The 27,153-nt window shown below is 35.6% G+C and overlaps 1 protein-coding gene across 9 annotated transcripts in view; it reads left to right on the plus strand.

Annotated features, from left to right (window-relative positions):
- Positions 1-27,153, plus strand: part of Ndae1 (Na[+]-driven anion exchanger 1) — a 204,693-nt gene that overhangs the window by 93,655 nt on the left and 83,885 nt on the right. For 4 of the 9 annotated variants that reach the window (XM_074130751.1, XM_074130749.1, XM_074130754.1 and 1 more), the window contains exons 1-2: positions 3,288-3,343; positions 15,721-15,821. In XM_074130751.1, the coding sequence (XP_073986852.1) occupies positions 3,315-3,343; positions 15,721-15,821 (130 nt within the window). In that variant the 5' untranslated portion in view covers positions 3,288-3,314. Of the gene's footprint in view, positions 1-3,287; positions 3,344-15,720; positions 15,822-27,153 lie in introns of those variants that run through there. The other 5 variants (XM_074130750.1, XM_074130752.1, XM_074130755.1 and 2 more) reach the window with 2 other exon arrangements.

Consider the following 27,153-nt stretch of genomic DNA (forward strand, 5'->3'; position numbering starts at 1 on the left):
TACTTTTACAGGAAGATGGTCATCTTCGGTGGCTGTGGAACATATTTTTTTGCAGAAACATTGATTTCGTGGCGTAAAAAATAGTATACAATTAAGTAAAGTAATTGCCTATTTTTTCAGGCAGGCTTTACGTCCAATCAACTCTAATTAGGTGTCGTGGAAGGAGGTGTCTAGCAAACATACTTTACTACAAAGTTCTCATATTAACCACTAAATAAAATCCAAGGCCTAGACCAGGGAAACAAACCCACTAAACCAACAATACATCTTAGCATTGCGGGTCTAGCAGCTAACCGTTTCACAATACTTTACTGTAAATTTCTCATATTAAACATTAAATAAAATCCAAGGCCTAGACCAGGGAAACAAACCCACTAAACCAACAATACATCTTAGCATTGCGGGTCTAGCCTATAACCGCCTAACATACTTTACTGTAAATTTCTCATATTAAACATTAAATAAAATCCAAGGCCTAGACCAGGGAAACAAACCCACTAAACCAACAATACATCTTAGCATTGCGGGTCTAGCAGCTAACCGTTTCACAATACTTTACTGTAAATTTCTCATATTAAACATTAAATAAAATCCAAGGCCTAGACCAGGGAAACAAACCCACTAAACCAACAATACATCTTAGCATTGCGGGTCTAGCAGCTAACCGTTTCACAATACTTTACTGTAAATTTCTCATATTAAACATTAAATAAAATCCAAGGCATAGGACCAGGGGAATCGAACCCACTAAACCAACAATACTATACAATACTAGGGTCTAGCCTATAACCGCTCGGCTACCTTGGTGCCACAGTTAAGTTTACAATTATTTAACTTATATTTATGGACAACTGTGATATGTATTACATTGTGGGTGTTTGCCTTAAAGGTTGGTGTGACTTAAGTCTTGGCTGCTGACTTGTTTGCTTAACTTGGAAAGTTTACATAAATGTGTATACGTATGTCATGAACATACGATATATGTTGGGTACATAACCCAAAAAAAAACACCCAGCTTCAATGCCTGTTTGTTAATAGGTGGGTGATTTAAGTCTCAAAATTTTGGTTCTTAGCATCAATTTAACATCATTATATCTCAATTTTCCTAAATTATACAATTATAGAAAATTAATCAACTTAATTTTTCTCCCAACAATTGAATGTTCACTTGATGTTTTGGTGTTCTTAAATATTGTTAGAAGGTGGGAAAAACCATACTTAGACTTCATGTTTGTTCACAGCAAATAGCACCAGAATGGGATTGATTACATTGCCCACCAGGCTGAGCCTCTATCGATTCTCAACACTTGAGTTCACATAGAACTTTCAGATTCTATCCTATGTTGTGCTCAATATTCAACTAGTTTGTGTGTGTGTGTGTTTGTATAAATAGAAATAGAAATTCACGATTCAAGAAAATTCTAGTGTGAAACAATCACACACTATACACAATTAATGTTATAAGAATTCATTGAATTCAAAAGAACATTTCAATTCTTATTAATGGGTGGATCTTATTGTGGTCAAATGACGCTTACTGTGAACCTTTTTTTGTAGATGAACAAGGACAAAAAACCTCCGTTTATCGTAAAGTTCAGAATTTTCAAGATTCTGCTCAGTATTTCTTCTGATCTCCATCTCCTGGTGCCGGAGATTTCATTTCGAGAAGTAGCGGATTGCAATGTAATTAGACAGGACAAAAAAAAAAAAAGAACGGCTGCTCTCCTCCAATTACAGTCTGCATGAGTAAGGAACACCCTGAGGGGATGTAACCCTGTAAAAAAAAGTTAAGGGCCCATCTCTATAGCCTTTAAAAGGTTTAACTATTGCCAGACTTCCTAATGGGAAGGAATTGATGAATGCGCAGCCTGTCCCTAATAATATGCCTCTTCAGCTAAAAAAAAAAAAAACTCCTAATAGCCTTTGCGAAAAACCTAGTGTCCCCCAGGAACATCTTCCAGGTTTTCGCCACTGGGTCAGCCTGAAATTTTAGGCAGCAAGCATCTCAGGCTAAAAACATCTAGCCCCTTAAATCTTAGCGTCACACCATTCAAATAATTTTTTTTCTTTTTAATTTATTTTGTAATTTACAATTTGCATACATTGTATACAATCAGTAAATGAGAAGAGTATGATGAACTGGTGCGGGAGGAGAGCAGGAGGAGAGAAACTACCCAGCGGTAGCACTCTCTATAGGAGAGAGGAAAATATGAGGAGGAGAGTGTGTGGAGGAGAGTGTGAGGAGGAGAGTGTGAGGAGGAGAATGTGAGGATGAGAGTGTGAGGAGGAGAATGTGAGGAGGAGAATGTGAGGAGGAGAGTGTGAGGAGGAGATTACTGGCGTTTAGTTCTTTAGACTACAAGGAAGTCGCGGGGCCACTGGCGATTCAGTCGCCGAGGAGTATTAGGGATGCCAGAAGAAGTGAGAGACAGTACAAGAGGATTAGAGCTAGTCGAGAGAGTAGTGTGGAATTTTTGGTATTAAGTCTTGGCGAGTTGGTCTATGAAGGGAATGTTGAGGTCGTTGTGAAGAGTGAGGTTAGTCACCGTAGAAAGGAGCGTCAGCTATCTGTCGGCAGTAGTTTTGACTGAAATGTCCTGTTCTGTCCGTATGTTTTTAGGTTTGGCTGAACCTCACAGCTCTAGTCCTGTACGTCCACATAGGATTGAGCATAGTGTTGTATGTTAAACGTTTGAGTTCAATGGGTAATTTGGAGCTTCGTCCAAGTAGTCTGTAGAGCAGTTTTCGCACGTTTTGTCATTGCTTGTCTTTTAAGTCTAGTGTGTGGGTTCCACGTGAGTCATTTGTTCAAATAAATAAAAAGCGAAAACTTAAGAACGGAAAAGCTAACCATTTCCCGTTTAATTCAGGCAGTTCTCCTATTTCCTATTTTCTTTTTCCAAATTTTTGACAGACTCGCAATTCTTTACTTACAGAAGTTGAAAAGAGATAGTAGTATCCAAAGTAAATAATAAAAATTTACGATTACTTTTATTGCGAAAAAGAAGAAGTCAAATTCAGTTGGCCTGATTTGTTGTAAATACTTGTGTAAATTCTACAGGTAGAACAAAATAAAATAAAACAAGGCATTATTTACACAATTACTTTACAATTTGATAAAACAACATTTATAACAAGGTTTTATAACAAACAGAAATAAATTAAATAAAAAAAATAAACAAAAAGTAAATGTTTTGTACCTTGGCAGAGGTTATCAAATTTCTAGATATGCTGTTTGCATATGATAATTTCTTTTCTTGTTTCTTACATCACCTTCATTTCTTTAAAAAAGATGTGATAGTTTATAGTTGAATATGTGTGGAGATGAGCATGTACTACCCCCGTAAGTAATTTACTCGTATAATCTCGTTAACTTTTAGACACTTGGGAAAAGATTAGATGAGAGTTTAGCGGACACAGAGTTCGTAGGTTCGAATCCAGCCTGCTGGCCCCTTAGGTTTCTTTTTACATTTTTAGAAGCTTTTTTTTTTTTGCAGCTCACTGACACCGGTGATGGTAAGATAAGATAAGATTCTAAGAATAGGGCGGCCCTTGAGGCCTACGCCACTGGATTTATTGTGACTCCCACTACTTTAGAGCTCGCCCTTCAGACCCGTCCGTTTAACCAGACTCTTAATTCTGGAGAGCGGCTCTTGGGTAAAGCTCCTCAGGCCTTGGTTTTTCACTCCCCGAGAAGTAACATCCTTAGCCAGCCAAGCCTCTTACACTGACACAACACGTGTAGAGTGCCGTTTCCTCCTCCTCCTGATAGAACCCACAAAGGTTATCATCTGCCAGGCCCCCATGCGATGCATGTGTTTTCTGCAGCCTGCAGTGGCCCAGTTAATAGGCCTAAAATTAACCTTATAGCCAACGGATTAATTCTGCAGCCAGCCTCGGCGAATAGCCTCTAATGAACTCATTCGCCTGTCTCTGCCCAGTGGTAGCAAGCCACCACTCCTGAATGACAGATAGTACAAGACAGAACAAGTAGAGAGTAGTGTGATATTTCTGGACTTGGCAACATTGGGAATGGGATGTTGAGGTCGTCGTGAAGAGTGAAGTTTGGTCACGTAGAAAGGTGTATCAACTATCTGTCGAAGTAGTTTTGATTGGAATTGCGAGAGGATTAGAGCAAGTAGAGAGAGCAGTATGGAACTAGCGATATTTCGTCTTGGCTAGTTGGTCAATGAAGGGAATGTTGAGGTCGCCGTGAAGAGTGAGGTTGGTCACGTAGAAAGGAGCATCAACTATCTGTCGGAGTAGTTTTGATTGGAATTGCGAGAGGATTAGAGCAAGTGGAGAGAGCAGTATGGAACTAGCGATATTTCGACTTGGCTAGTTGGTCAATGAAGGGAATGTTGAGGTCGTCGTGAAGAGTGAAGTTTGGTCACGTAGAAAGGTGTATCAACTATCTGTCGAAGTAGTTTTGATTGGAATTGCGAGAGGATTAGAGCAAGTAGAGAGAGCAGTATGGAACTAGCGATATTTCGTCTTGGCTAGTTGGTCAATGAAGGGAATGTTGAGGTCGTCGTGAAGAGTGAGGTTGGTCACGTAGAAAGGAGCATCAACTATCTGTCGGAGTAGTTTTGATTGGAACGTCCAGTTCAGAACCCCCATCTTTTTGTAGTTTAGGTTGAAACCTACAATTCTAGTCTAGTGAAACCTAGGAAGTACTCATAAGTTTAAGGTTAGTATTGTAGAATTATCGTTTCGAATTGTATGGGTAATTTGGAGCGTTGTTCTAGTATCTTCAAATAGTCTTTCCTTTTAAGTTTTCTAAATTTCATTCAGAAAAATTGATATTTCCGGGTAACGAAATTTTGATCGATCACTAAAAGTTGCTGTTTTACAACAAATCCCAAATCTAAAGCTTCACCCACTTCCAATTCTTCTTTTATGAGGAGAAAAACCAAACTTTTTCGGGACTCTAGAGTCCTAAAAATGAGCACTTCTGGGGAAAATGACGATAGCAAAAAAAATTAACAGTTCTTCTTACATGGTAATAAGAGGGAGGCAAGAAAAATAATAATAATGACTCAGTTGCCGGAAAATAACCACGTTTTTCCTGGAAGCAATAAAAAATAAAAACAGCTGAATGCATTTCCCAGTGAAAAGCGTTGGAAGATAATATAGAAAATTCTGACGGAAAATACGAACAAACACACTTACATTCATAAAAAATGAATCTCCTATTTGAATAATAACGTTGTGAAGGACTACGTTTATGAATAGTTGATAAATATGGGAGGTGTCAACTGGATGATATCCAGCCATTCTACATTAAAAATCTAAAAATAAACCTCGCAGGAGCAAGTGTCATTCAAATATAACACCGTCCTGTAGATATATGGCCACCTTTATCTATAATTCATGTCACGACTGTTTGTCAGTTCGTAACGAAACTTTTAACAATATCCAACCAACCAGTAAATCCCATTCATCTGATTCGTGGAAATCTGTTTCTTTTGTATTTTTTTTGTTTTTATTTAATACTTTTTCCTTCCTCCAGGAAGTAGAAGTTGTCGAAATTTCTGACCGGAAATTCTATCAGTGACGCAGGTTTTATGGTCTCTCTATGGAAGCCGGAAATCAATGTTTATTATAAGAGAGAGAAAAAACTAATCATGCGTATAAACGATACCATTTCGGGATTCGGGATTTAAGGAGCATCAACATCATTTGACGCCCGAAGGTTCCGCCACATAGTGCACTTCCGACTTCTAGACAATATTTTTCTTGTTACCAACAACAAACCGGTTACCATCACCGGTTTCTTGATTTTCTCGGACAGCCAGGCAGCTCTGCGAGCTATCGACTCATACCAGGTCAACTCAAGGCTGGTAATGGGACTGTCTGGGTGCCCTGAAGGAAATTAGTGACCAAATTAAGGTGTCTTTCTGGTTTTGGGTAACCTGGTCATTCTGGACATAAGGGGAAACGAAGTGGCAGATTTATTGAGCCCGGGAAGGCTCTGCGGGACACTTAGTTGGCCCGGAGCCTTGTTTTGGGGTTCCGAAGTGTGTGAAGACTGCGGCCATTAACTTATGGGTGCAGAGTAGGTCACCCACTGCAGGTAGATCCAGTACGCCGGCTGCATCTTCAATGGCTACCCGGGACTTTCTTGACACCTCAAGATGATCATCTTCATCGATTTCCTGTAGAGTGAGCTGGGTAGTTTCTCTCTTCCTGCTCTTCACGTACCGTATATACCTGTTGTGTATTGACTATACATATTTCTCACCTATGTTACTCCTATTACCTATATTTTAGGAAATAAGAGAATGCGAAGAGAATCAAAGGCACCTGCAGGGTAATGTTTGAAAGAATGGATTAGGAAATATGAGTATTCACTTATTGCATATAATTTATGTACAGATTGTAAATTAATAAATAAAATAAGATGTACACATCAATTTTCTTTGAACCATTGGTACACCCATTACTCCAATGAGGATCTAATTTGACTCACGTTTCCATGAAAAGCTTACTAAGTAAAAAAATTGACTCAACAGATTAAAAATCGATTTACATCGATTTTAGTTTTACTTCAGTTCGATTTAATTAAATCTAGTGGTTTAAAAAAAAACTAGAAAATGCAAACTAAAATGGGCTAGAAAGAGATTCAAAACATCGTTCGGTGACTTTAAAATTAATCGTGACTAAAATATGCTAGTAAAAACTCTCTTGAATTTTAATTTATGAGTAGGATGGTTAATTGACTGTAATTGAACTTAATTGACAATGAAACCACGTTTAGGGTAACAACACTGTAATTGAACGTGTTAAAGAAATTCATCTTCTTGTTGTTTTTACAAAGAACAAATATGGTAGGGGAAATAGTTAATTTTTAGAAAAATAGTTGGATAGAATTTAGTAAAATAGTGTCTCAGATATTTGGGCAACTTTCTAATGATTTCTTTTTGGCCTTCTTATCCATGAAAATTAGTTTTTAAGGAGCCATTGTGGGTCCGCCATTTTCCCTCCAAAGTTCTTATATAATGAAAACTACGATTTTTGATGAAAACTCCGGAAATTCTTTTAAAAAGAGGAAGTTCTAAAGAATGTTTCACAACATTTAGTTTTAAAATAAATTTGTAAATGTATTGTCAGAGAAAGGAATTTTGTATGTCCAATGGCCCTCTTCTTTTTAGGGGAATAAAGGAACTGAATAGTGAAATCGGGATAACAGTTAAAGATCTCTAAGGAATACAAAATGATACCTTCTAATATACGTGCATATTCATGCGAATAAGTGGTCCAATAAGACAATTCAAGCTAATGATGATGAAACCAAGATTAGCTTTATGGTTGAACAGTTCAATCCAAATTGAAGATTAAAATTAGCAATTCAAAACACTTCGTACATTGTGTTAAGTAGTGTATGAGGGGTCAACATGAGGGTAAAAAGGTCATCGTATCATCATCCTTATTGGCTAATTCTCTAGGACGTACTCAACATTGTCCAATAAAATAACTTGCCCTTGACTTTAGTGGCCGACTCTAGAAGGTCAACAACAATTTAAGACGCTGTAGAAGTAGCAAAAAAAAAATTGAAGTCACAGACGTTTGAGTTCAAAAGACTCATTCAGGGTCTTGTAAAAGAATTTCTTCATTAAATCTTAAACTCATATTACTTTCACTACTTTGTGAATAGTTTTTAGGAAGTTATGATTTTCTCAAGTTTTTGACATCGAAAATATCTTTTCGAAGATCATTTGAAACGGGGGAAAAAAGTGGCTTTCACACATTATTCTGGACAAATAACGCATAACTCTAAAATAATGGTGAGTCCCAATATTTCGAAAGAATGGATTAGGAAATACGAGAATTAGAAGAGAATCAAAGGCACCTGCAGGGTAGTGTTTGAAAGAATGGATTAGGAATTAAGAGTATTCGAAGGGAATCAAAGACACCTGCAGGGTAGTGTTTGAAAGAATGGATTAGGAATTAAGAGTATTCGAAGGGAATCAAAGACACCTGCAGGGTAGTGTTTGAAAGAATGGATTAGGAATTAAGAGTATTCGAAGGGAATCAAAGGCACCTGCAGGGTAATGTTTGAAAGAATTGATTAGGAAATACGAGAATTCGAAGAGTATCAAAGGCACCTGCAGGGTAATGTTTGAAAGAATGGATTAGGTAATACGAGAATTCGAAGGGAGTTAAAGGCACCTGCAGGGTAATGTTTGAAAGAATGGATTAGGAAATACGAGTATTCGAAGGGAATCAAAGACACCTGCAGGGTAATGTTTGAAAGAATTGATTAGGAAATACGAGTATTCGAAGAGAATCAAAGACACCTGCAGAGATTCAAAGGCACCTGCAGGATAATGCTTGAAAGAATGGATGAGGAATTAAGAGTATTCGAAGAGAATCAAAGGCGCCGCAGAGAATCAAAGGATTTCAGCATACCCACTCATTCTCTGAAGGATTCCTTTTTCTGTACAGTGAGCACCAAGTCGAAGTTTAATCACGACTTAAGTTCTCCCCACTACTGTCGAATAGATATCCAGGTTGATCAAAGATATTCGAACCCACAAAATACCAAAATCAAATCAGTATACAACATCTTAGCCTGCGCGGAAGGATCGGCTATGATGTCACTTCAAAATTGAGGCAACAGAGACACTTCCTCCAAAAATAAATAAATAAATACTGTAACTTCATTTTAAGTACTTTTAAGGTATAAAATAATTTTTATTGCATTTCTGAGGACACGCATTTACCCCACTTAAGTGTCATATCGATGAAATTTACACTTTTACAATCTTAGTTCTGGATAATGTTGATTAAAATTAAATAGGATTTTAAAAAAAATTGCAGTTTAAACTGAAAATAATAATTGAGTACCTTGTTTAAGAACTGAAAATCGCTTGGATACTCCAATCAGATTGTTTACGAACAAAATGGTAACCTAAATAAACTAAAACAATTTTTGATTAAAAAAAATAACGGTGCATTTCATTTCTGTGGGTGCACTTGATTGTTGTGTGGGCTACTTGAATGTGTTGATTATCATTACAATTTCTTGCAAGAGATTATGAAATGATATCGTTATCATAAAATAACATGTTGTCCCACATGATTTCCTGTTCTTTATGTATATAATAGATATACTTTTCATTGGAACTCGCTGTTTTAAGGGAAAAAAATGCGCATTTTCTTGCTGTAAATAAATTTAATATGAAGGTCACATTTTTGTTTTCGAAATCAGTTGTATTTTTGTTTAAATTGAAATTATTACTTATTTTGTTTACTTAAATTAATTGGATTGAATGATGTATCAGAATATTGGTGTTTTCCTGGTGCAAAAATAAAGTACGTTATTTTTATTTATCTATAAATCTTCATTCCGTCGGATATAATTAACCATTTCTTGCAGTTAACTGGGCTTAACAAGAAATAACACCAATCTATCAAACTAATTCCCTGATAGTTCTTATCACAATAAATGAATAATTGTAACAAAGTGATTTTAGAGTTGATTAGAGTTACATTTATTTGGTTTTTGGTATCAAAAAAAACTGGGCCACTTAACAAAGTTTTTAAACTCATGAGTTTGTTTCTAATTAACATTACACAGTTTGTAAAGCTAGAAATTACACTGTAATTACACTTCTGAAGAAAGTAACTCACCTATTTCTCGAATTTACAACTGTTGCTCTTCTAGTGAAGGTATTAAGTAACCACCAAATAAATCAATCCTATCTATTTCCCGTGAACAGTATCCAAAATCAACACTAGTTCACTGTTGTAGCTTAAATAAGGGTCACATTGGTTTCTGTCAGGCGCCACGATAGCCGAGTGGTTAAGAGAGACTAGACCCCTCAATGCTAAGATGTATTGTTGGTTTAGTGGGTTCGATTCCCCTGGTTCTCTAGGCCTTGCATTTTATTTAATGTTTAACATGAGAACTTTGTAGTAAAGTATGTTAGGCGGTTTTAGGCTAGACCCGCATTGCTAACATGTATTGTTGGTTTAGTAGGTTCGATTCCCAGTGTCTAGGCCTTGCATTTTATTTAATGTTTAACATGAGAACTTCGTAGTAAAGTATGTTTGGTGGTTATAGGCTAGACCCGCAATGCTAAGATGTATTGTTGGTTTAGTGGGTTCGATTCCCCTGGTTCTCTAGGCCTTGCATTTTATTTAATGTTTAACATGAGAACTTCGTAGTAAAGTATGTTTGGTGGTTATAGGCTAGACCCACAATGCTAAGATGTATTGTTGGTTTAGTAGGTTCGATTCCCCTGGTTTTCTAGGCCTTGCATTTTATTTAATGTTTAACATGAGAACTTCGTAGTAAAGTATGTTTGGTGGTTATAGGCTAGACCCGCAATGCTAAGATGTATTGTTGGTTTAGTGGGTTCGATTTCCCAGGTATATGCCTTGGATTTTATTTAATAGTTTAATAAGAGAAATTTTGTAATAAAGTAGGTTTGCTAGTCGCCTCTGTCTACGGCACCTAATTTGGTAGTTGGACGTTAAGCCCCGCCTGAAAAAATAGGCATCACCTTACTTTACATAAAACAAATCATCATACTTTAAGCTTGTGTTATTTAAAGCAATAGTGAAACCGAGAAGTAAATTGCAAAATATACTGTCCCAACTTAAAATTCAAACCTTCGGAAACTGCTTGGAAATTTGCAGGTAAAAGCTGTGACACCTGTCTAGGTAGACTACCTGACTTCCACAACTCGTAATTTTGGCTGTTCAACTACTAATAAATATTACGAGCGTGAGAACAGTCCAATAAATTACTTTTTAGGTGGAAGAGCGCAACTACAAAATCTTTGGAGTTGTTTTCGAGAAAAAATAAAGTTTTGAGTAAATATTGGGAAAAAAATGTGATACAATCCACATATGGTTTATGTGATTAAGTTTCAAATAAAATCGATTGAATGTCGATAATCAATTCTAACCAATAGTTTAAATCGAAAGCTTATTATCAGGGACCCAGGATGGTAACTAAACTTAAATAACTAAACTCTAACTTTCTGCATAGACCACATTGAAAATCCACTTTTACTAAGTTTATCCGGTGATAACTTAAAACCGGAAATCCATACGTTTAATGGGAAAGTAAAATAAGTTTCTATTTATTTAATTTTAAAACAAAATTATCATTTAATACAATATTAATTCAAAGTATAAGTAGTTCATATAATTTCATTTATCACATGGCAATTCAATGACTAGTTTTATATTTTTATCCACGTCATGGAGTTTATCAGTTGTATTAAATAATTTAATTATTGATAAAAATAATAATCAATTCTACTGATTGATTCTGGTTAAAGTTGAAAATTATCTTTCATTCGTAAAAAGTATGAGTGTTACATCTTTAATTATATTTTTTGTTTTCTTTTTTAAAAAAGAATTTTTGAAATAAATTATTCTTGAAGTAGTGAAATTTGGTTTCGAATTGAAACCCTTGAAATTTGAAACTAATCTAATACTCTTTCTTATGATTTCAATTATAATTATTTTTCGGCCTTCCGATTTCAGTTCTTGGTTATATTTAGTGCTGCACGAGAAACAAGACAAATCTCGGTCTCGGTCTCGGTCTCGCTACCGAGACCGAGACCGAGACCGAGACGAGACTTGAGCAACCGAGACCGAGATCGAGACATGATATATATCTCGTCGAGAAATCTCGGTCTCGTCTCGGTTTTTCAAATATTAATTTTTAGCTACAAAATTATAAAATTGTGTTCTTTATTAATAAATAATCATTACGGGTATTGAATTAATTATTAAAAGATACGATTTTATTATATATGTTCAATATTACTACATCTATTTGACTTCGAATTACATAAATAAAGTAAGCAAAGTAAAGTAATCGCCTATTTTTTCAGGCGGGGCTTTACGTCCAACTACCAATTAGGTGTCGCGGACGGAGGCGACTAGCAAACATACTTTACTGTAAATTTCTCGTATTAACCATTAAATAAAATCCAAGGCCTAGACCAGGTGAATCGAACCCACTAACCAACATTGCGGGTCTAGTCTCTTAACCGCTCGGCTATCGTGGCGCCTTCATCACAACATAATGTATGGTTTTAAATAAAAACTGGAAAAAGTTATTAAGAATTATGTTTTAAAATGCAGAATTTGAACAAATTTATGAAGTTAGAAGATCGAGAATAATAGTGAAAGGAAGTCGAGTGAGTGTGAAAAACTTAGTACTTGACAAGACAATGCAGTGTGAGCCGGCGCGTTGTCTTGATGGAGAACCTATGACTGGTTCTTCCACAAATCGGGTCGTTTTTTTTTTCCTTACTCTTTCACGGAGTTGAGCAAGCACCTCACGGTAGTAATGTTGATTAATTATAATCGATATTTTCATCCGTTTTGGACTTGGAAGGGCGACCCAGGCGGTCATCATCTCCGATGGTCTTCTCGGCCATCTTGGAAACGCTTGAACCACTCAAAAACTCGCGCACGTGGTTAACATTCATCACCATAAAGTTCTTTTAATAAAAGATAAGTTTCAGTAGCGGTTTTACCAAGTTTTTATGTGAAATTTCACGACATTTTCGTTGCTCTACTACATGTATAGTATCATGTTTTCGGCAAAACGAAATTAACACCTCTTACACAAACGACGGTTCCGGTCAGGCAGATTTCTCTACAAACACGTGAGACGCTGCAATCGAAAGAGAAGGCTTTACGCTGCACATCTGTCGGTCGTTAGGATTTGGCGCATTCTTCTGACTTCTGTAGCAGCATCAGTCCTCGTTATTTAATAGCCACACCTCGTATATTTGAGGTGAAAGTTACCACGATCTGTTGCATCCGAATACTTATTGATACAAAACTTGGCATTCGAATTTATTGTTATTGTGTTAAATCCTTTACAAATATTTTGAATGTTGTTTACATTCGCCACCAGTTGCCCTAAATTGAACTGAGAAGATTCATTTTTTCTAAAAGCATCTCTATTCTTATAAACAATTAGCGTGTTGATATTCACAATAAAAGAAACAAGTTTATTCCTGTCCAAAATTAACAGTTATTGTGATAATGACGCTACGAAGTGGTAGGGGTCGCGGAGAGAGTGAAAATAAAAAAAAAACAAATAATATCATTAGAGACAGTAGTAAATTCACTAAAACTCAATTCTCAGTTTGCCATCACGTCATCATATTAAAGGCATTAATACGTAAGTACTAAATAAGCCAATTAAAATCCTTTGTATAACAGGAAAGATCAGTGCATGTACTTCCCAATGATTAGATCATTAAACCTCATTAAAATTAGTTACACACACGTTTTGGAACATTAAATAAAATCATTTTTAAAACAATGAACTTTTAAGAAAATTACAAAGTTAGAGGGAAACAACAAAAACAACAAATACTGTAATTTAAGTTGTACCAAGAATTCAGTAAGATTCTTTTCCATAATCCTGGGGTTTCCCTTGTAATGAAAGGGGGAAAAGAAGTCAAGCTTGGGGATTCAGAAACTCTCCTTATTTCCTTGACTGTATAAATATTGGGATCACCTGTTATTTCTCTCCAGAGGATCTTGACTGTAAAGTTATGTATTACTTTCGTAGTTTTATAAAACTCTTTTCTCGTTGAGTGTTTGGTGTGACGTAATGTATTTAATAATATCTTGAAAAGTATTCCAGCATTTACCTATTCTTTTCTTTTGTTTTTTTGTGAGTGTAATATTTGTGTTTTATTATATTTTAAAAGGAACGGATTGATTTCCGGGAAAGACTGAGGAAATGAGGTGATTATTTATTGGTTTATTGTGGTTGGACAATTTACTAATTTTCATTTCTTATGAGGAAAAGAAAAAAAATCAAGAAAATTACCATGGAATACGCGCTACTCTTGGTATAAGATTCCAGCTTCGTTGAAACTTTTTACAGCTTGGACATTGCTATCTTATAGCAAGAGGAAACCGTCCGAAGTCCGACAGTTCCCTGAGAAGCCTTTGAGCGACAATCGCCTTAGTGTTGAATGCTTTAAATTAAAAAAAAAAAACTTTCGGACACCTATCCATTGACCAAAAAAAAAGATGAACTTTCGGACACTATCCATTGACCCAAAAAAAAAAGAGAAGAACTTTCGGACACCTATCCATTAACCCCCCAAAAAAATGAACTTTCGGACACTATCCATTGACCAAAAAAAAAGATGAACTTTCGGACACTATCCATTGACCCAAAAAAAAAAAAAGAGAAGAACTTTCGGACACCTATCCATTAACCCCCCCAAAAAATGAACTTTCGGACACTATCCATTGGCACAAAAAAAATGAACGTTCCGACACCTATCCATTGATCCATAAAAAAAAAGAGAAGAACTTTCGGACACCTATCCATTGATCCATAAAAAAAGATGAACTTTCGGACACTATCCTCTGACACTCAATAGAAAGAACTTTCGGGCACTATCCATTGACCCAAAAAAAAAAAGAAAGAACTTTCGGACAGTATCCATTGACCCAAAAGATTACTCTAGTCTCTTCGAAAGCTTAGCAAGAAATAAAAAAAAAAAAACAATGTCTGAAATTGGCAATCATCTTTCTTCTCTTTAGATTAATGAAATCAGTTACCAAAAAAATCAATGAACAATATTCTACAAGATATATTTTCATTCAATTATACATAATTAGGTCAAATTATGTAATATATAGCTACTCATCATTAAATGAATTTATGTGATTATGTAAAACAGCAGTTACAATAACAGCTGCTTTTGTTACCATTTTTCTATTCAATTGATGCACATTCACCTTCTTCTTCTATTTTGTCGTCACTTAGAAAGTAGGTCAAACTGTTGAACACGACTCGCATTTCACTTCGTGGCTTAGAGAGTGTATTGTAATTCATCACTCTTTGGATACAATGGCTTTTTAAACAATTAAACTTTACTTTGCTCTGGATTCAAAGAGTTACAAAGTATCTGTTCTTCTTGTACCAGGATACCTTCATGGGTCTTACATTGTTTACTGCAATTGGGCGCACAGATTATTCAGTAGCGTAGTGTGTTTATTTTGATTGGCTCCGCTTCAATATTAGTAAAACATCTCTTACGACTTCTCCAAATATTGGGACCTTGACCGTGTCATAAAATTCAAGACATAAGAACTTATGAGAAGTCGAGAAATAGAATACACACACATACACAGTAAAGGAAGAAAACGCTTGATACGCTTGTTCTGGGTTGTTGAACGAATTTAAATGACTGGCCACTGGACAAATAACAGAGAACCTCCGTCGAGACTGGAGTCAATGGTCAAAAAGGTTGAAGAGAGAAGATGTGCTCCATACTACTTCTGGTGGAAGCTGTAAAGGATGCAGCGAGGGATGAGGAGGAGGTGCCATCCGAGCACCTGACGAGACGGCGCTAATGACCAAGATGTCGATGCGCCGAATTAAAAAAAAAAATAACAGAGCATTTAAATTCAATTTTTTCAAGAATCCTGCAATTATCCCTACCTAGAAAAGCCAAGAAAGAACTAAACAGGTAGAGGATGCCTTGGGAGAGGTTCCAAGACTCTCACAAATCACAAAGAACTGCGCAGAAAGCCTTATGCAATCTACTTTGGTTTAGTTAACCCAAAATGGGCCAACTCTAGCTCATCAACACACCAAAAACTCCTTTACTTATTTAAATAAATTAAAGAAGCCAAAACAATCTATGAACATAATAATATTCTTAGCAAAATATCATTGTAATTTGTATTTCATTTTTGTTACAGACCTTGGGCAATGGACACTTCGTCAGGTGACGATGAAGCTCCTAAAGATCCTGGAGCCCATCAAGCCCATCTTCAGGGATACACAGAGCTTGATTTTCAAGGTAACTTACAAGAAAGATGTTTTTTTTTAGAGCTTTTTTTTCACTGGTTTTATCCAGGGCGCTTTTATTTAACGAGCTTTCAACCAATTTTTCCTTTTAATTTTTATTTTGCTAATCTTTCCCCACAAGACACAAAAAAAAAAACTTCCTGTTTTGTCGCTTCCTAACTTCCAGCCTCTTCCGGAAGTGATATTAAACCACTAATGATCGTTAGGATTAAATTAGATTGTATGCTTTACTTCCAAAATTACTGCTTAGGAAAAGCTCACTCGAGGATATTTTTAAAGTTATGTAGTAAATGGAAAAACTAAATAAGTTTTATTTATTTATAATCTTAAGAACTTTTAGTACGAATCAGAACGCGGAAATGATGCTGATTTCCGTATTTGCTAGACTAGTTGATTTTAGCACTACATCAAATATCCAAATGATGTTTACAGACACTAATTATTCCAGTTCACTTGTAACCATAGGAACTATAGTAGTTGATTAGAGAGCCCAACACGGTTACCAGTTACCACGGTAACTTAATATAATTCAACCTCTTTGATTAAAGACTTGCAAACTTTTTCTTTCAAAATAGAGAGAGATTGAATTATTTGTTTATTTAAGGATTCTTTTCAACCTACTACGTACTTATAAATTTGTTTTCTATGAATAAAATATTAAATAGGATTTAAGGAGGGGTGAAGAAGCCATAGATAAACTAAAACTTCCAACGACTTCGAAAAACATCTGAATGTAAGTTCTATGTGAATCATTATAGAAAAGTACGAATGAAGTTGTCTTCTGGTAAAGCTAGACTTTGGCTAAGGATTTGCTTAACCCAACTAGTACAACAGATAAAACTATTACTACAGGACCTATTTCATGTGTATTATGTACATAGCTTCAGGCAGTTAATGTAAGGGCTGGTTCTATAATTATGCTTGCAGGTCGCCAAGATCTTGAAGAAGAGAATAGTTTAGCAGATCTAGAATTTACATATTAGGATGTTCAGATTTTGAACATGAACTTCCAAAATTAAGGAGAAAGAGGGATATATTACTTAGAATGTCCAGCAAATTGGGGTATTTGGGCACTCAGCATCGTTATCAATACCAGAGCTAAAATATACTTACTGGGTCGCCCTGATTTTCAACAAGAACTTCAAAAACGAAGGAAAAAGTGGAAAATATTAGCTAGAATGGCCAACAAATTACAGTATTTTGGCACTCAGCATCGATATCAATACCAGAGGTAGAATATACTTACTGGGTCACCCTGATTTTGAACTAGAACTTCAAAAATGAAGGAAAAAGTGGAAAATATTAGCTAGAATGGCCAACAAATTACAGTATTTGGGCACTCAGCATCGATATCAATACCAGAGCTAGAATATACTTATTGGATCGCCCCGATTTTCAACAAGAACTTCAAAAACGAAGGAAAAAGTGAAAAATATTAGCTAGAATGGCCAGCAAAATACAGTATTTGGGCACTCAGCATCGTTATCAATACCAGAGCTAAAATATACTTACTGGGTCGCCCTGATTTTCAACAAGAACTTCAAAAACGAAGGAAAAAGTGGAAAATATTAGCTAGAATGGCCAGTAAATTACGGTATTTGGGCACTCAGCATCGATATCAATACCAGAGCTAGAATATACTTATTGGATCGCCCCGATTTTCAACAAGAACTTCAAAAACGAAGGAAAAAGTGGAAAATATTAGCTAGAATGGCCAGCAAAATACAGTATTTGGGCACTCAGCATCGTTATCAATACCAGAGCTAAAATATACTTACTGGGTCGCCCTGATTTTCAACAAGAACTTCAAAAACGAAGGAAAAAGTGGAAAATATTAGCTAGAATGGCCAACAAATTACAGTATTTGGGCACTCAGCATCGATATCAATACCAGAGGTAGAATATACTTACTGGGTCACCCTGATTTTGAACTAGAACTTCAAAAATGAAGGAAAAAGTGGAAAATATTAGCTAGAATGGCCAGCAAATTACAGTATTTGGGCACTCAGCATCGATATCAATACCAGAGGTAGAATATACTTACTGGGTCACCCTGATTTTGAACTAGAACTTCAAAAATGAAGGAAAAAGTGGAAAATATTAGCTAGAATGGCCAACAAATTACAGTATTTGGGCACTCAGCATCGATATCAATACCAGAGCTAGAATATACTTATTGGATCGCCCCGATTTTCAACAAGAACTTCAAAAACGAAGGAAAAAGTGGAAAATATTAGCTAGAATGGCCAGCAAAATACAGTATTTGGGCACTCAGCATCGTTATCAATACCAGAGGTAGAATATACTTACTGGGTCACCCTGATTTTGAACTAGAACTTCAAAAATGAAGGAAAAAGTGGAAAATATTAGCTAGAATGGCCAACAAATTACAGTATTTGGGCACTCAGCATCGATATCAATACCAGAGCTAGAATATACTTATTGGATCGCCCCGATTTTCAACAAGAACTTCAAAAACGAAGGAAAAAGTGGAAAATATTAGCTAGAATGGCCAGCAAAATACAGTATTTGGGCACTCAGCATCGATATCAATACCAAAGCTAGAATATACTTACTGATATTTATTGTAAAACAGGTACACTTTTGTGATGTAGTCATGAATGGTTAAAGTTCTAAATCTTTGAGAAACTAATCTAAATATGTAAATATGAATAATTTATAAGTTAAAATGGATTTTATGCTAAACTTTAGCTTAATAATTTGAATCAGTAATGTTTATTACAAAACCAGTGCGCCTATTAAATAGCCGGGTGCATCTAGACTGACAAGTGAATTTAATCAAGACAATGGTTGTCAAGAGCATTTCATCGGCAGTGCATTGAAAATTGCATTTAAGAAAATAGACTATTTTCATTGTTTGATCTAAATGAATTTTCAGTATTTATAATTAGTTTTTAGACAAAATAACATAATTATAACAAGGATCAATTTCGTTAATGTAATGCCTATTTTTTCAGGCAGGCTTTACTAACGTCCAACTACCCAATCAGGTACCGTGAACGGAGGCGACTAGCAAACATATTTTACTACAAAGTTCTCATATTAACCATTAAATAAAATCCAAGGCCTAGACTCCCGGAATCGAACCCACTAAACCAACAATACATCTTAGCATTGCGGGTCTAGTCTCTTAACCGCTCGGCTACCGTGGCGCCTTCATCACAACATAATGTTTGGTTTTAAATAAAAACTGGAAAAAGTTATTAAGAATTAATTATGTTTTAAAATGCAGAATTAGAACAAATTTATGAAGTTAGAAGATCGAGAATAATAGTGAAAGGAAGTCGAGTGAGTGTGCACAGCAGGTTTTTATGAAACAGAAGGACGTAAAACGGTGTATTGGGTTTCAAAATCCGCGGGATTTAGCAGGTGTGGTGATCTGTCTCTGCTCTAATCTAATCTATTTTAGGCTAACCAGGAAGGCAGACACATGCGCAGAAGAACTAGCTGATCATTAATACACATTTGGAGGCTGAGATTCCTTTTTCCATTGCCATGGTGACATCCGAACTCATTTTTCAATTCTATCACTGTCCAAACGGAAGCATAAATATCTTTAAAATGCTCTTTTAAGTAAAACCAAAAATAAAAAAAACTAATGAATACTATCATGTCAGCCTTGACTTCGATAAAAAAAAAAGAGTGTAGACTTAGCTCAACTTATTCTCAGTTTATACTTAAGATCAAGTCCTGCTTTAAGTAAGACTGGAGACCAAACTATTCCAAGATAAAACTGTAAACGCCCTTTTTTTAAGTGAACTTACGACTAAATACTAACTGGATAACTCACACATCAAGGGATACATTTGGCTCATAGATGGTTCTGTTAAGACAATGGGATGAAGCCAGAAAGACCTTTGTTGAAAGATCTCGCTTGATACACAGTCTTCCAGTCAGGCAATTACTAAGCTGTGAAACCATGCACTGAGGAAACCTGAGAATGTTCCTTAATAAAGATAAGAAGCTGTTAATTTTCTGGGACATCTAGGCTGCGCCCAAAGTGCTAGAAATTTGTAAAACAATCTCATCCCTTGTTTGGGAATGAAGCAAGTTCCTATGAGCGGTTCTTTCCCGGTGCCATTAGGTAGTCCTTGAGTGGTTGCTTGATCTAGTTGGCATTAGGAGTAACGAAGTTGTTGATCACCCAGTCCACTCTGGGTTATCCACTCTGTTCATTGGTCCAGATTCTGCTCTTTGTATTACAAAACGCACTGTGAGCGAACTACTCTCAGAAGTGGTTCAGGAATTGTTCAGGAGTGAACAAGACAAATCCTGGAAAGCTGTTCCAGAAAATTAACCATAGAAAAAAGGAAAAAGTGCCAGTAAAATCAGAATCTGTTAGGTAGGAATCTGATTATTCTGGAGACTGGTCTGAATTACTGGGCACCGGAAGGTTTTTTTAGAAAATACCTTCCGGTGCCCAGGACCTAGGGTAGGTTTTATTTCTATAACCCGGAACCTGAGTGCATGCTTTTACCAGGATGGTAGAGAAACAAATTCTCATATCCTGTACGATAGCGGTGCCACCGTAAGGATACGTTATGAGGTATTTGGCTCTCTATGGCCAGAGGAGTTCATATCGCTACAAACACAGGTAGGGAAGATTCTGATCCTTGTAAGGAGAGGAGGACATTACTTATGGACTATATAGGAATGGTACTTTAAGCCACTGTGGCTGTATAGAAAAGGTGAAACGTTAAGATTGGCTAGATTTCTCTATTGCGGAACTCATTAGCTCTAAAACATTTGAAATGGAGCGCCATTATCTTATCACTCAATAGTTTATAAATTGAATCTACTTTAATTCCAGCTCATAAATTTTTCTTAATCTTACCAACCGCTACAAGAATCTTAAGGTTATTTTATTTTTACAGCCACCATTCTTCTGCTAGCTCTTGGTTTCCATTTATAATAAAGTGGTATTTATGGTAAATTGATATTAACAGGAACATAAATTTTTTACTGTCTCTTACGTAAGAGGAAGTATTTCATATTTGTGATTTTTATCGGAAATTCCTTGATTTCGAGCCCGATGTGTTCGAAATGGGTAAGGAATATGATACGTGAAAGGGATTGTTTAGTTATTGAGTATCATCTGTGAAGTTATTTTGATCTGGGATACACGCAGGGACAGGCCAAGTACTCTGGAAAAGTAGTTATTCCCCTGTAGTGAAATTGCATTGTTAAGTATCGCTTTAAAGTTTCAACTTAACCAGTTAAGCCTGTTTGACGTATGAATATACACGTCAAACTAAATCTCTATTACGGTGCGTTCGACGTGTATACTCATTGTGAAAAATATAAAATTGCCATTAACTATAAAAACTCGAAATTTTAATAGAATACAATAAGAATATTATTTGGTGGGTTGTTTCCTTTATCTTACCAATAGAACTGCCAAGTATTTTATACGGAGGGGGGTGGAGGGAGCCAGTCAAATGATAAGTGGTTGGTACTTGTTTGGTCTCCGCATTAGAGATTGGGGAATTATGCACACAAATAGAAGCTCTCAACCCTTGTGCAATGCCGTTTTTTACCTTAGATAGAGGTTCAGACCTCAGTACGAGCATGATTTCATTCAGAGCTCTTTTCTTCCTTGTAAAAGCTCTTGCGTCTCTAGTTAACTGGGAGCAATGCATACGTGAAGCGGTGCAAGATTTTGAATGAGCACTGAATACTCTGGTAATCTCAAGCCCCAGAGATTGCAGAAAAAGTCGCTCGAAGTGACTATTATAACGTAAAAGCTTTTGGTTGTTTTGCCCTGCGTTCGACGTGTATACTTTGTCATTGTCTGATTTTAATTCCGCACACTGTGGGGGGTGGGGGTTAAAATTATATTCCACACTTAACTGGTTATTAAGAAATATTATGGTTATTTAATTGCTAGAATTACAAAATTGGGGGGAAATCGTAGAACTTAAATCAAAGTTCTGATATATACATTTTTCCCCTTCAAAACATGTCGCAGCGATTATTTGCCATCACTATTACCAATCCCTGAGGCTCGTTCCATTCCCTAAGGAACTCTTGTCAATGAGTCTGGTTGTATCATGGCCCTTTTGCTGGGGGTCCAGAAACGTCCCCCAGTAGTCTACGTTGTGAAATGATTTCCTCTGACCACAGTGGGCTAAATGTCTCGTATAAAACCGGATATGAGAATTCGTTTTCTCCTTTTACGCTCCAAGAAAGATATTTCCTGATTCTCTATCAAGCCATTTTTTTTAGAAGGCTAGTAACCAGAAAATAATCTGACATCTCCCTAACTTACTTAAGGGTCACACCTACATTCTGGAGTTACCACAGATCGGGAGGTAAGCTTCTTTTTTTTTACTACGTTTAGTTCCAAGAATAACCTTCCAGGATTTGTGAAGCCTCTCTCCAAAGTTGTTGTTGTCTAAGAGTTGTTATTCGCAAAATGTTCTTGCTAAATGCTCCAGTCTCTTCTGGGGGAGTCTGAAATAGATCTGATATTCAATTTTCTAGGCAGCTCATCACTCCTGATGCTATACCAGTTACAGGAACCTTGTTGTTCCTGGAACCAGGAAAGCCACCACGCAGGATATTCCCAACGTTCCCAAACTAAGAATAAGCTTCTAGGCCGTAACTGTCTAAGTTTTTTAAATTGCTAGAAAGAGAAGTTCTTTTGCTTTAAAGAACAACTTTGCAGGCTTAGCAAATATTTCCTTCAATAAGAATTGGTATTGGTAGGAGAAACATTTGTTAATTGAGAGTATTATTATAATTAAAAAATAGAAAGACAGTCCTGTTAAGTGTATTACATCTTACTTTGTGTCTGTTTTAATCATTCATCACTTGACGTACAAATATAAATACTTTATCATTATTATCAGACAGAATTGTACTCGTAAAGCTTGTAAGATAAACTACAACCGCATTACAAAACCTGATTTGTATTTCAAAGATAAGCTAACGCTCTAATTTACCTCTAATCAAGAAAAGGAAATCGTGAAGAGTCTTATCTAAATAGATAACCTAAATGCAAGTTTGATGCAACGTTAAATGCTTGAAAATAATTTTCTCTTAAAAATAAAATTTAAAGAAAAATCTCTAGTTATTTTCTTTTTAGTCCAGTTTTCATGTTTCTAAATCTATTTTGGAAATTTTGATGGAACAGTTTTGAAGGAATCTTCAAAAAAAAAGAAAAAAAACTGTAAAAATTCTTCTTGACGTGTTAACTTCAACATTTCGCGATTATCACTACAGCAAAATGCTGCCCTTGAAGCCTAGCTTAATAACGTCATAGCTCTCCCAAAACCTACAATTATCAATATTCTCATTCCATTCCGAAAAACAAAAAAAAGACCCAAACAGCAATGACGTATAAGTGTTCAGACAAGGTGTACGGACGACGCTTTTATAGGAAAGAAGTCCTTAAAAACTAAGACTGAGTGAAATCTAAACTTATAGACCTTAGGAATACCACTCTTATTGTAAGTTACTTGTCTAATTTCCATCTAAAGTTGAAATTTTGATGAGGCACCTCAAGATAATATAGTGAATTAGAATTTAATCAAGTTAACCATTAGTTTGACGGCCGCTCATATAGTGTTAAGTTGATCACGAGAGCTTGGTGCTTGGCCCAAAATAGAATAGGTTTCTAGGTCAGTTGCATCATCCACCTTGGCTTGTGAGTAAGTTTCAATATTTCCAAAAGGGGTTGAATTAAAGTAAGTTGTAATCTTCAACTATTACTTTCTCTTCGAACTTTTGAAGGACTCGAAAAAACTTCTGAATGTAAGTTCCATATTGAATGCTTATTTTGTAAGTAAGAATATGGATGTCTTTTAGTATAGCTAGAGTTTCGCTTTGGATTTGCTTACCCCAAATAGTTGTACACAAAGAACTATTATTTACAGTATTATATAGCTTCACACTGTTAATGTAAGGTCTGGTTCTGTTGTTATGCTTGAATACTTGCAAGGCCGGCAAGAAGTAGCAGATCTAAGAATATACTTACTGGGTCGCCCTGATTTTGAACTAGAACTTCAAAAACTAAGGAAGAAGTGGAAAATATTAGTTAGAATGACCAGTAAATTACAGTATTTTGGCACTCAGCGAAGATATCAATACCAGAGCTAGAATATACTTACTGGTTCGCCCTAATTTTGAACTAGAACTTCAAAAACGAAGTAAAAAGTGGAAAATATTAACTAGAATGGCCAATAAATTACAGAATTTTGGTACTCAGCATCGATATCAATACCAGAGCTAGAATATACTTACTGGGTCGCCCAGATTTTGGACAAAAACTTCAAAAACGAAGTAAAAAGTGGAAGTCAAGCAGATGGACTGCTGTCCATGCTTTTGTGTAAATATGTTTTGTTGGTTATAAGATTATGTACATATTAATTCAAAATAAAACACTTAATTATTATTATTATTATTAAGCGGAAAAGATTAGCTAGAATGACCAGTAAATTACAGTATTTTGGCACTCAGCGACGATATCAATACCAGAGCTAGAATATACTTACTGGGTTGCCCTGATTTTCAACAAGAACTTCAAAAACGAAAGAATAAGTAGAAATATTAGCTAGAATGACCAGCAAATTACAGTATTTTGGCACTCAGCGACGATATCAATACCAGAGCTAGAATATACTTACTGGGTTGCCCTGATTTTCAACAAGAACTTCAAAAACGAAGGAATAAGTAGAAATATTAGCTAGAATGACCAGTAAATTACAGTATTTTGGCACTCAGCGACGATATCAATACCAGAGCTAGAATATACTTACTGGGTTGCCCTGATTTTCAACAAGAACTTAAAAAACGAAGGAATAAGTAGAAATATTAGCTAGAATGACCAGTAAATTACAGTATTTTGGCACTCAGCGACGATATCAATACCAGAGCTAGAATATACTTACTGGGTTGCCCTGATTTTCAACAAGAACTTCAAAAACGAAGGAATAAGTAGAAATATCAGCTAGAATGACCAGTAAATTACAGTATTTTGGCACTCAGCGACGATATCAATACCAGAGCTAGAATATACTTACTGGGTTGCCCTGATTTTCAACAAGAACTTCAAAAACGAAGGAATAAGTAGAAATATTAGCTAGAATGACCAGTAAATTACAGTATTTTGGCACTCAGTAACGATATCAATACCAGAGCTAGAATATACTTACTGGGTCGCCCTGATTTTGAACAGGAACTTCAAAAACGAAGGAAAAAGTGGAAAATATTAGTTAGAATGGCCAGCAAATTACAGTATTTTGGTACTCAGCGACGATATCAATATACTTACTGGGTCGCCCTGATTTTGCAAAAGAATTTCAAATAAAAAGAAAAAAATTAACAAAGAAAATTCTTCTTGAAACTTTTAAGAAAAGATACATTTTCTTATTTAGCAAACTCTCTCTCTCACTTCAACTTTCTCTCTCTTTCTCTGACATATTTTCCTTGTTCTGAAATATTATGACCTAGAATTGTCCTTGACGTCATACTGCATAATATTAGGTCAGTTTGTGCAGCAATTCACAACACGTTTTTTTTTGTTCTTAATATATTTTGTTAGAGGATAGTTTTATAGTTTTTTTTGTTTTTTTTAATCTTTATTTATAGATTGCACAGCTGGAATGAAAGCGAGATGTCCTTAATTCTAGAAAGCACATAAAAGATACCCCACCTGTTTGTTTGCTTTTTGGAATACACATATATGAAAACGGGGTCAAAATCCCACTTTCGACAGACATACATATACACATGTTTATGCAACCAACTGACAACAATCCCACATCATTATTAAACTTAACAGTAATTGGGGAGCAGAGCCCTTGCAACCTGTTGATTTTTTTTTTTAATCATTATTTATTTAGGTCATATTTTATGTATCATAATTATTTTTATAAGTATACATTACTAAGTTTAAATTTAAATATTGCAAAATACGCAAATTATGTATCATTACTTTCACTTAATCAACAAGTAACTAGGGAACACTGTCCGGAGACTGGCAGTGCACTAAAATAAGCTCCTTAATACCAATGACGCGCCTAAGATAAAAAAAAAACTATATTGGATAAATTGAGAAATACATATAAGAAAATATTAGAATAGATTTTAATGTTGCGAATTAATGAACGAATAGTCAATTATAGGAATCATTGGGGTAAAAAACTAGAAGAGGGTACGGAAGGAACTATTACCAAGACAAATAATGAAAGATTAAATCAGATTTTAAAAGAAGATAAAGTAAACCTAGAAAAAGGTGGAAAGCGTAACCACTTCATGAGAGAGAAGGATCAAGCAACTAATCCCTGGAGCTGGAAAAACAAGACGGAGAAGACTATATTGGTTTAAAAAAGTTAAAGAATGTTAAGCTGGGACCTTTTTTTAGAAAGTTGGTGCTTCATCTATTGGGTAATCCTGTTTTTCTAAGTGGTTTAATAAAGTTTGAAGCACGTGGGTTCAATTTTTTTTTGGAGTTAAATATAAGTCGTCTGAAAAAAACGAATCGAAGAAGTAGAAAACATCATCTTAATTGTTTACTACGAAGCACCGTTTTGCTAAAAAGTAAAAAAAAAAGTACAAGTAAAGTAATTGCCTATTTTCTCAGGCGGGCTTTACGTCCAACTACCAAATTAAGTGTCGTGGACGGAGGCGACTAGCTAACAGTACTTTAGTACAAATTTCTCATATTAACCATTAAATAGAATCCAAGGCCTAGACCAGGAACCGAACCGACTAAACCAACTATACATCTTAGCTTTGCAGGTCTAGCCTATAACCGCCTAACATACTTTACTATAAATTTCTCATATTAACCATTAAATAGAATCCAAGGCCTAGACCAGGGAATCGAACCCACTAAACCAACAATACATCTTAGCTTTGCGGGTCTAGCCTATAACCGCCTAACATACTTTACTATAAATTTCTCATATTAACCATTAAATAAAAATCTAGACCCCGGGAATCGAATCCACTAACCAACAATACATCTTAGCATTGCGGGTCTAGCCTATAACCGCCTAACATACTTTACTATAAATTTCTCATATTAACCATTAAATAAAAATCTAGACCCCGGGAATCGAATCCACTAACCAACAATACATCTTAGCATTGCGGGTCTAGCCTATAACCGCCTAACATACTTTACTATAAATTTCTCATATTAACCATTAAATAAAAATCTAGACCCCGGGAATCGAATCCACTAACCAACAATACATCTTAGCATTGCGGGTCTAGCCTATAACCGCCTAACATACTTTACTATAAATTTCTCATATTAACCATTAAATAAAAATCTAGACCCCGGGAATCGAATC

This window comes from Rhodnius prolixus, unplaced genomic scaffold (assembly GCF_049639745.1).
Source record: "Rhodnius prolixus isolate KJV_2025 unplaced genomic scaffold, Rpr scaffold_4, whole genome shotgun sequence".
NCBI lineage: Eukaryota > Metazoa > Arthropoda > Insecta > Hemiptera > Reduviidae > Rhodnius > Rhodnius prolixus.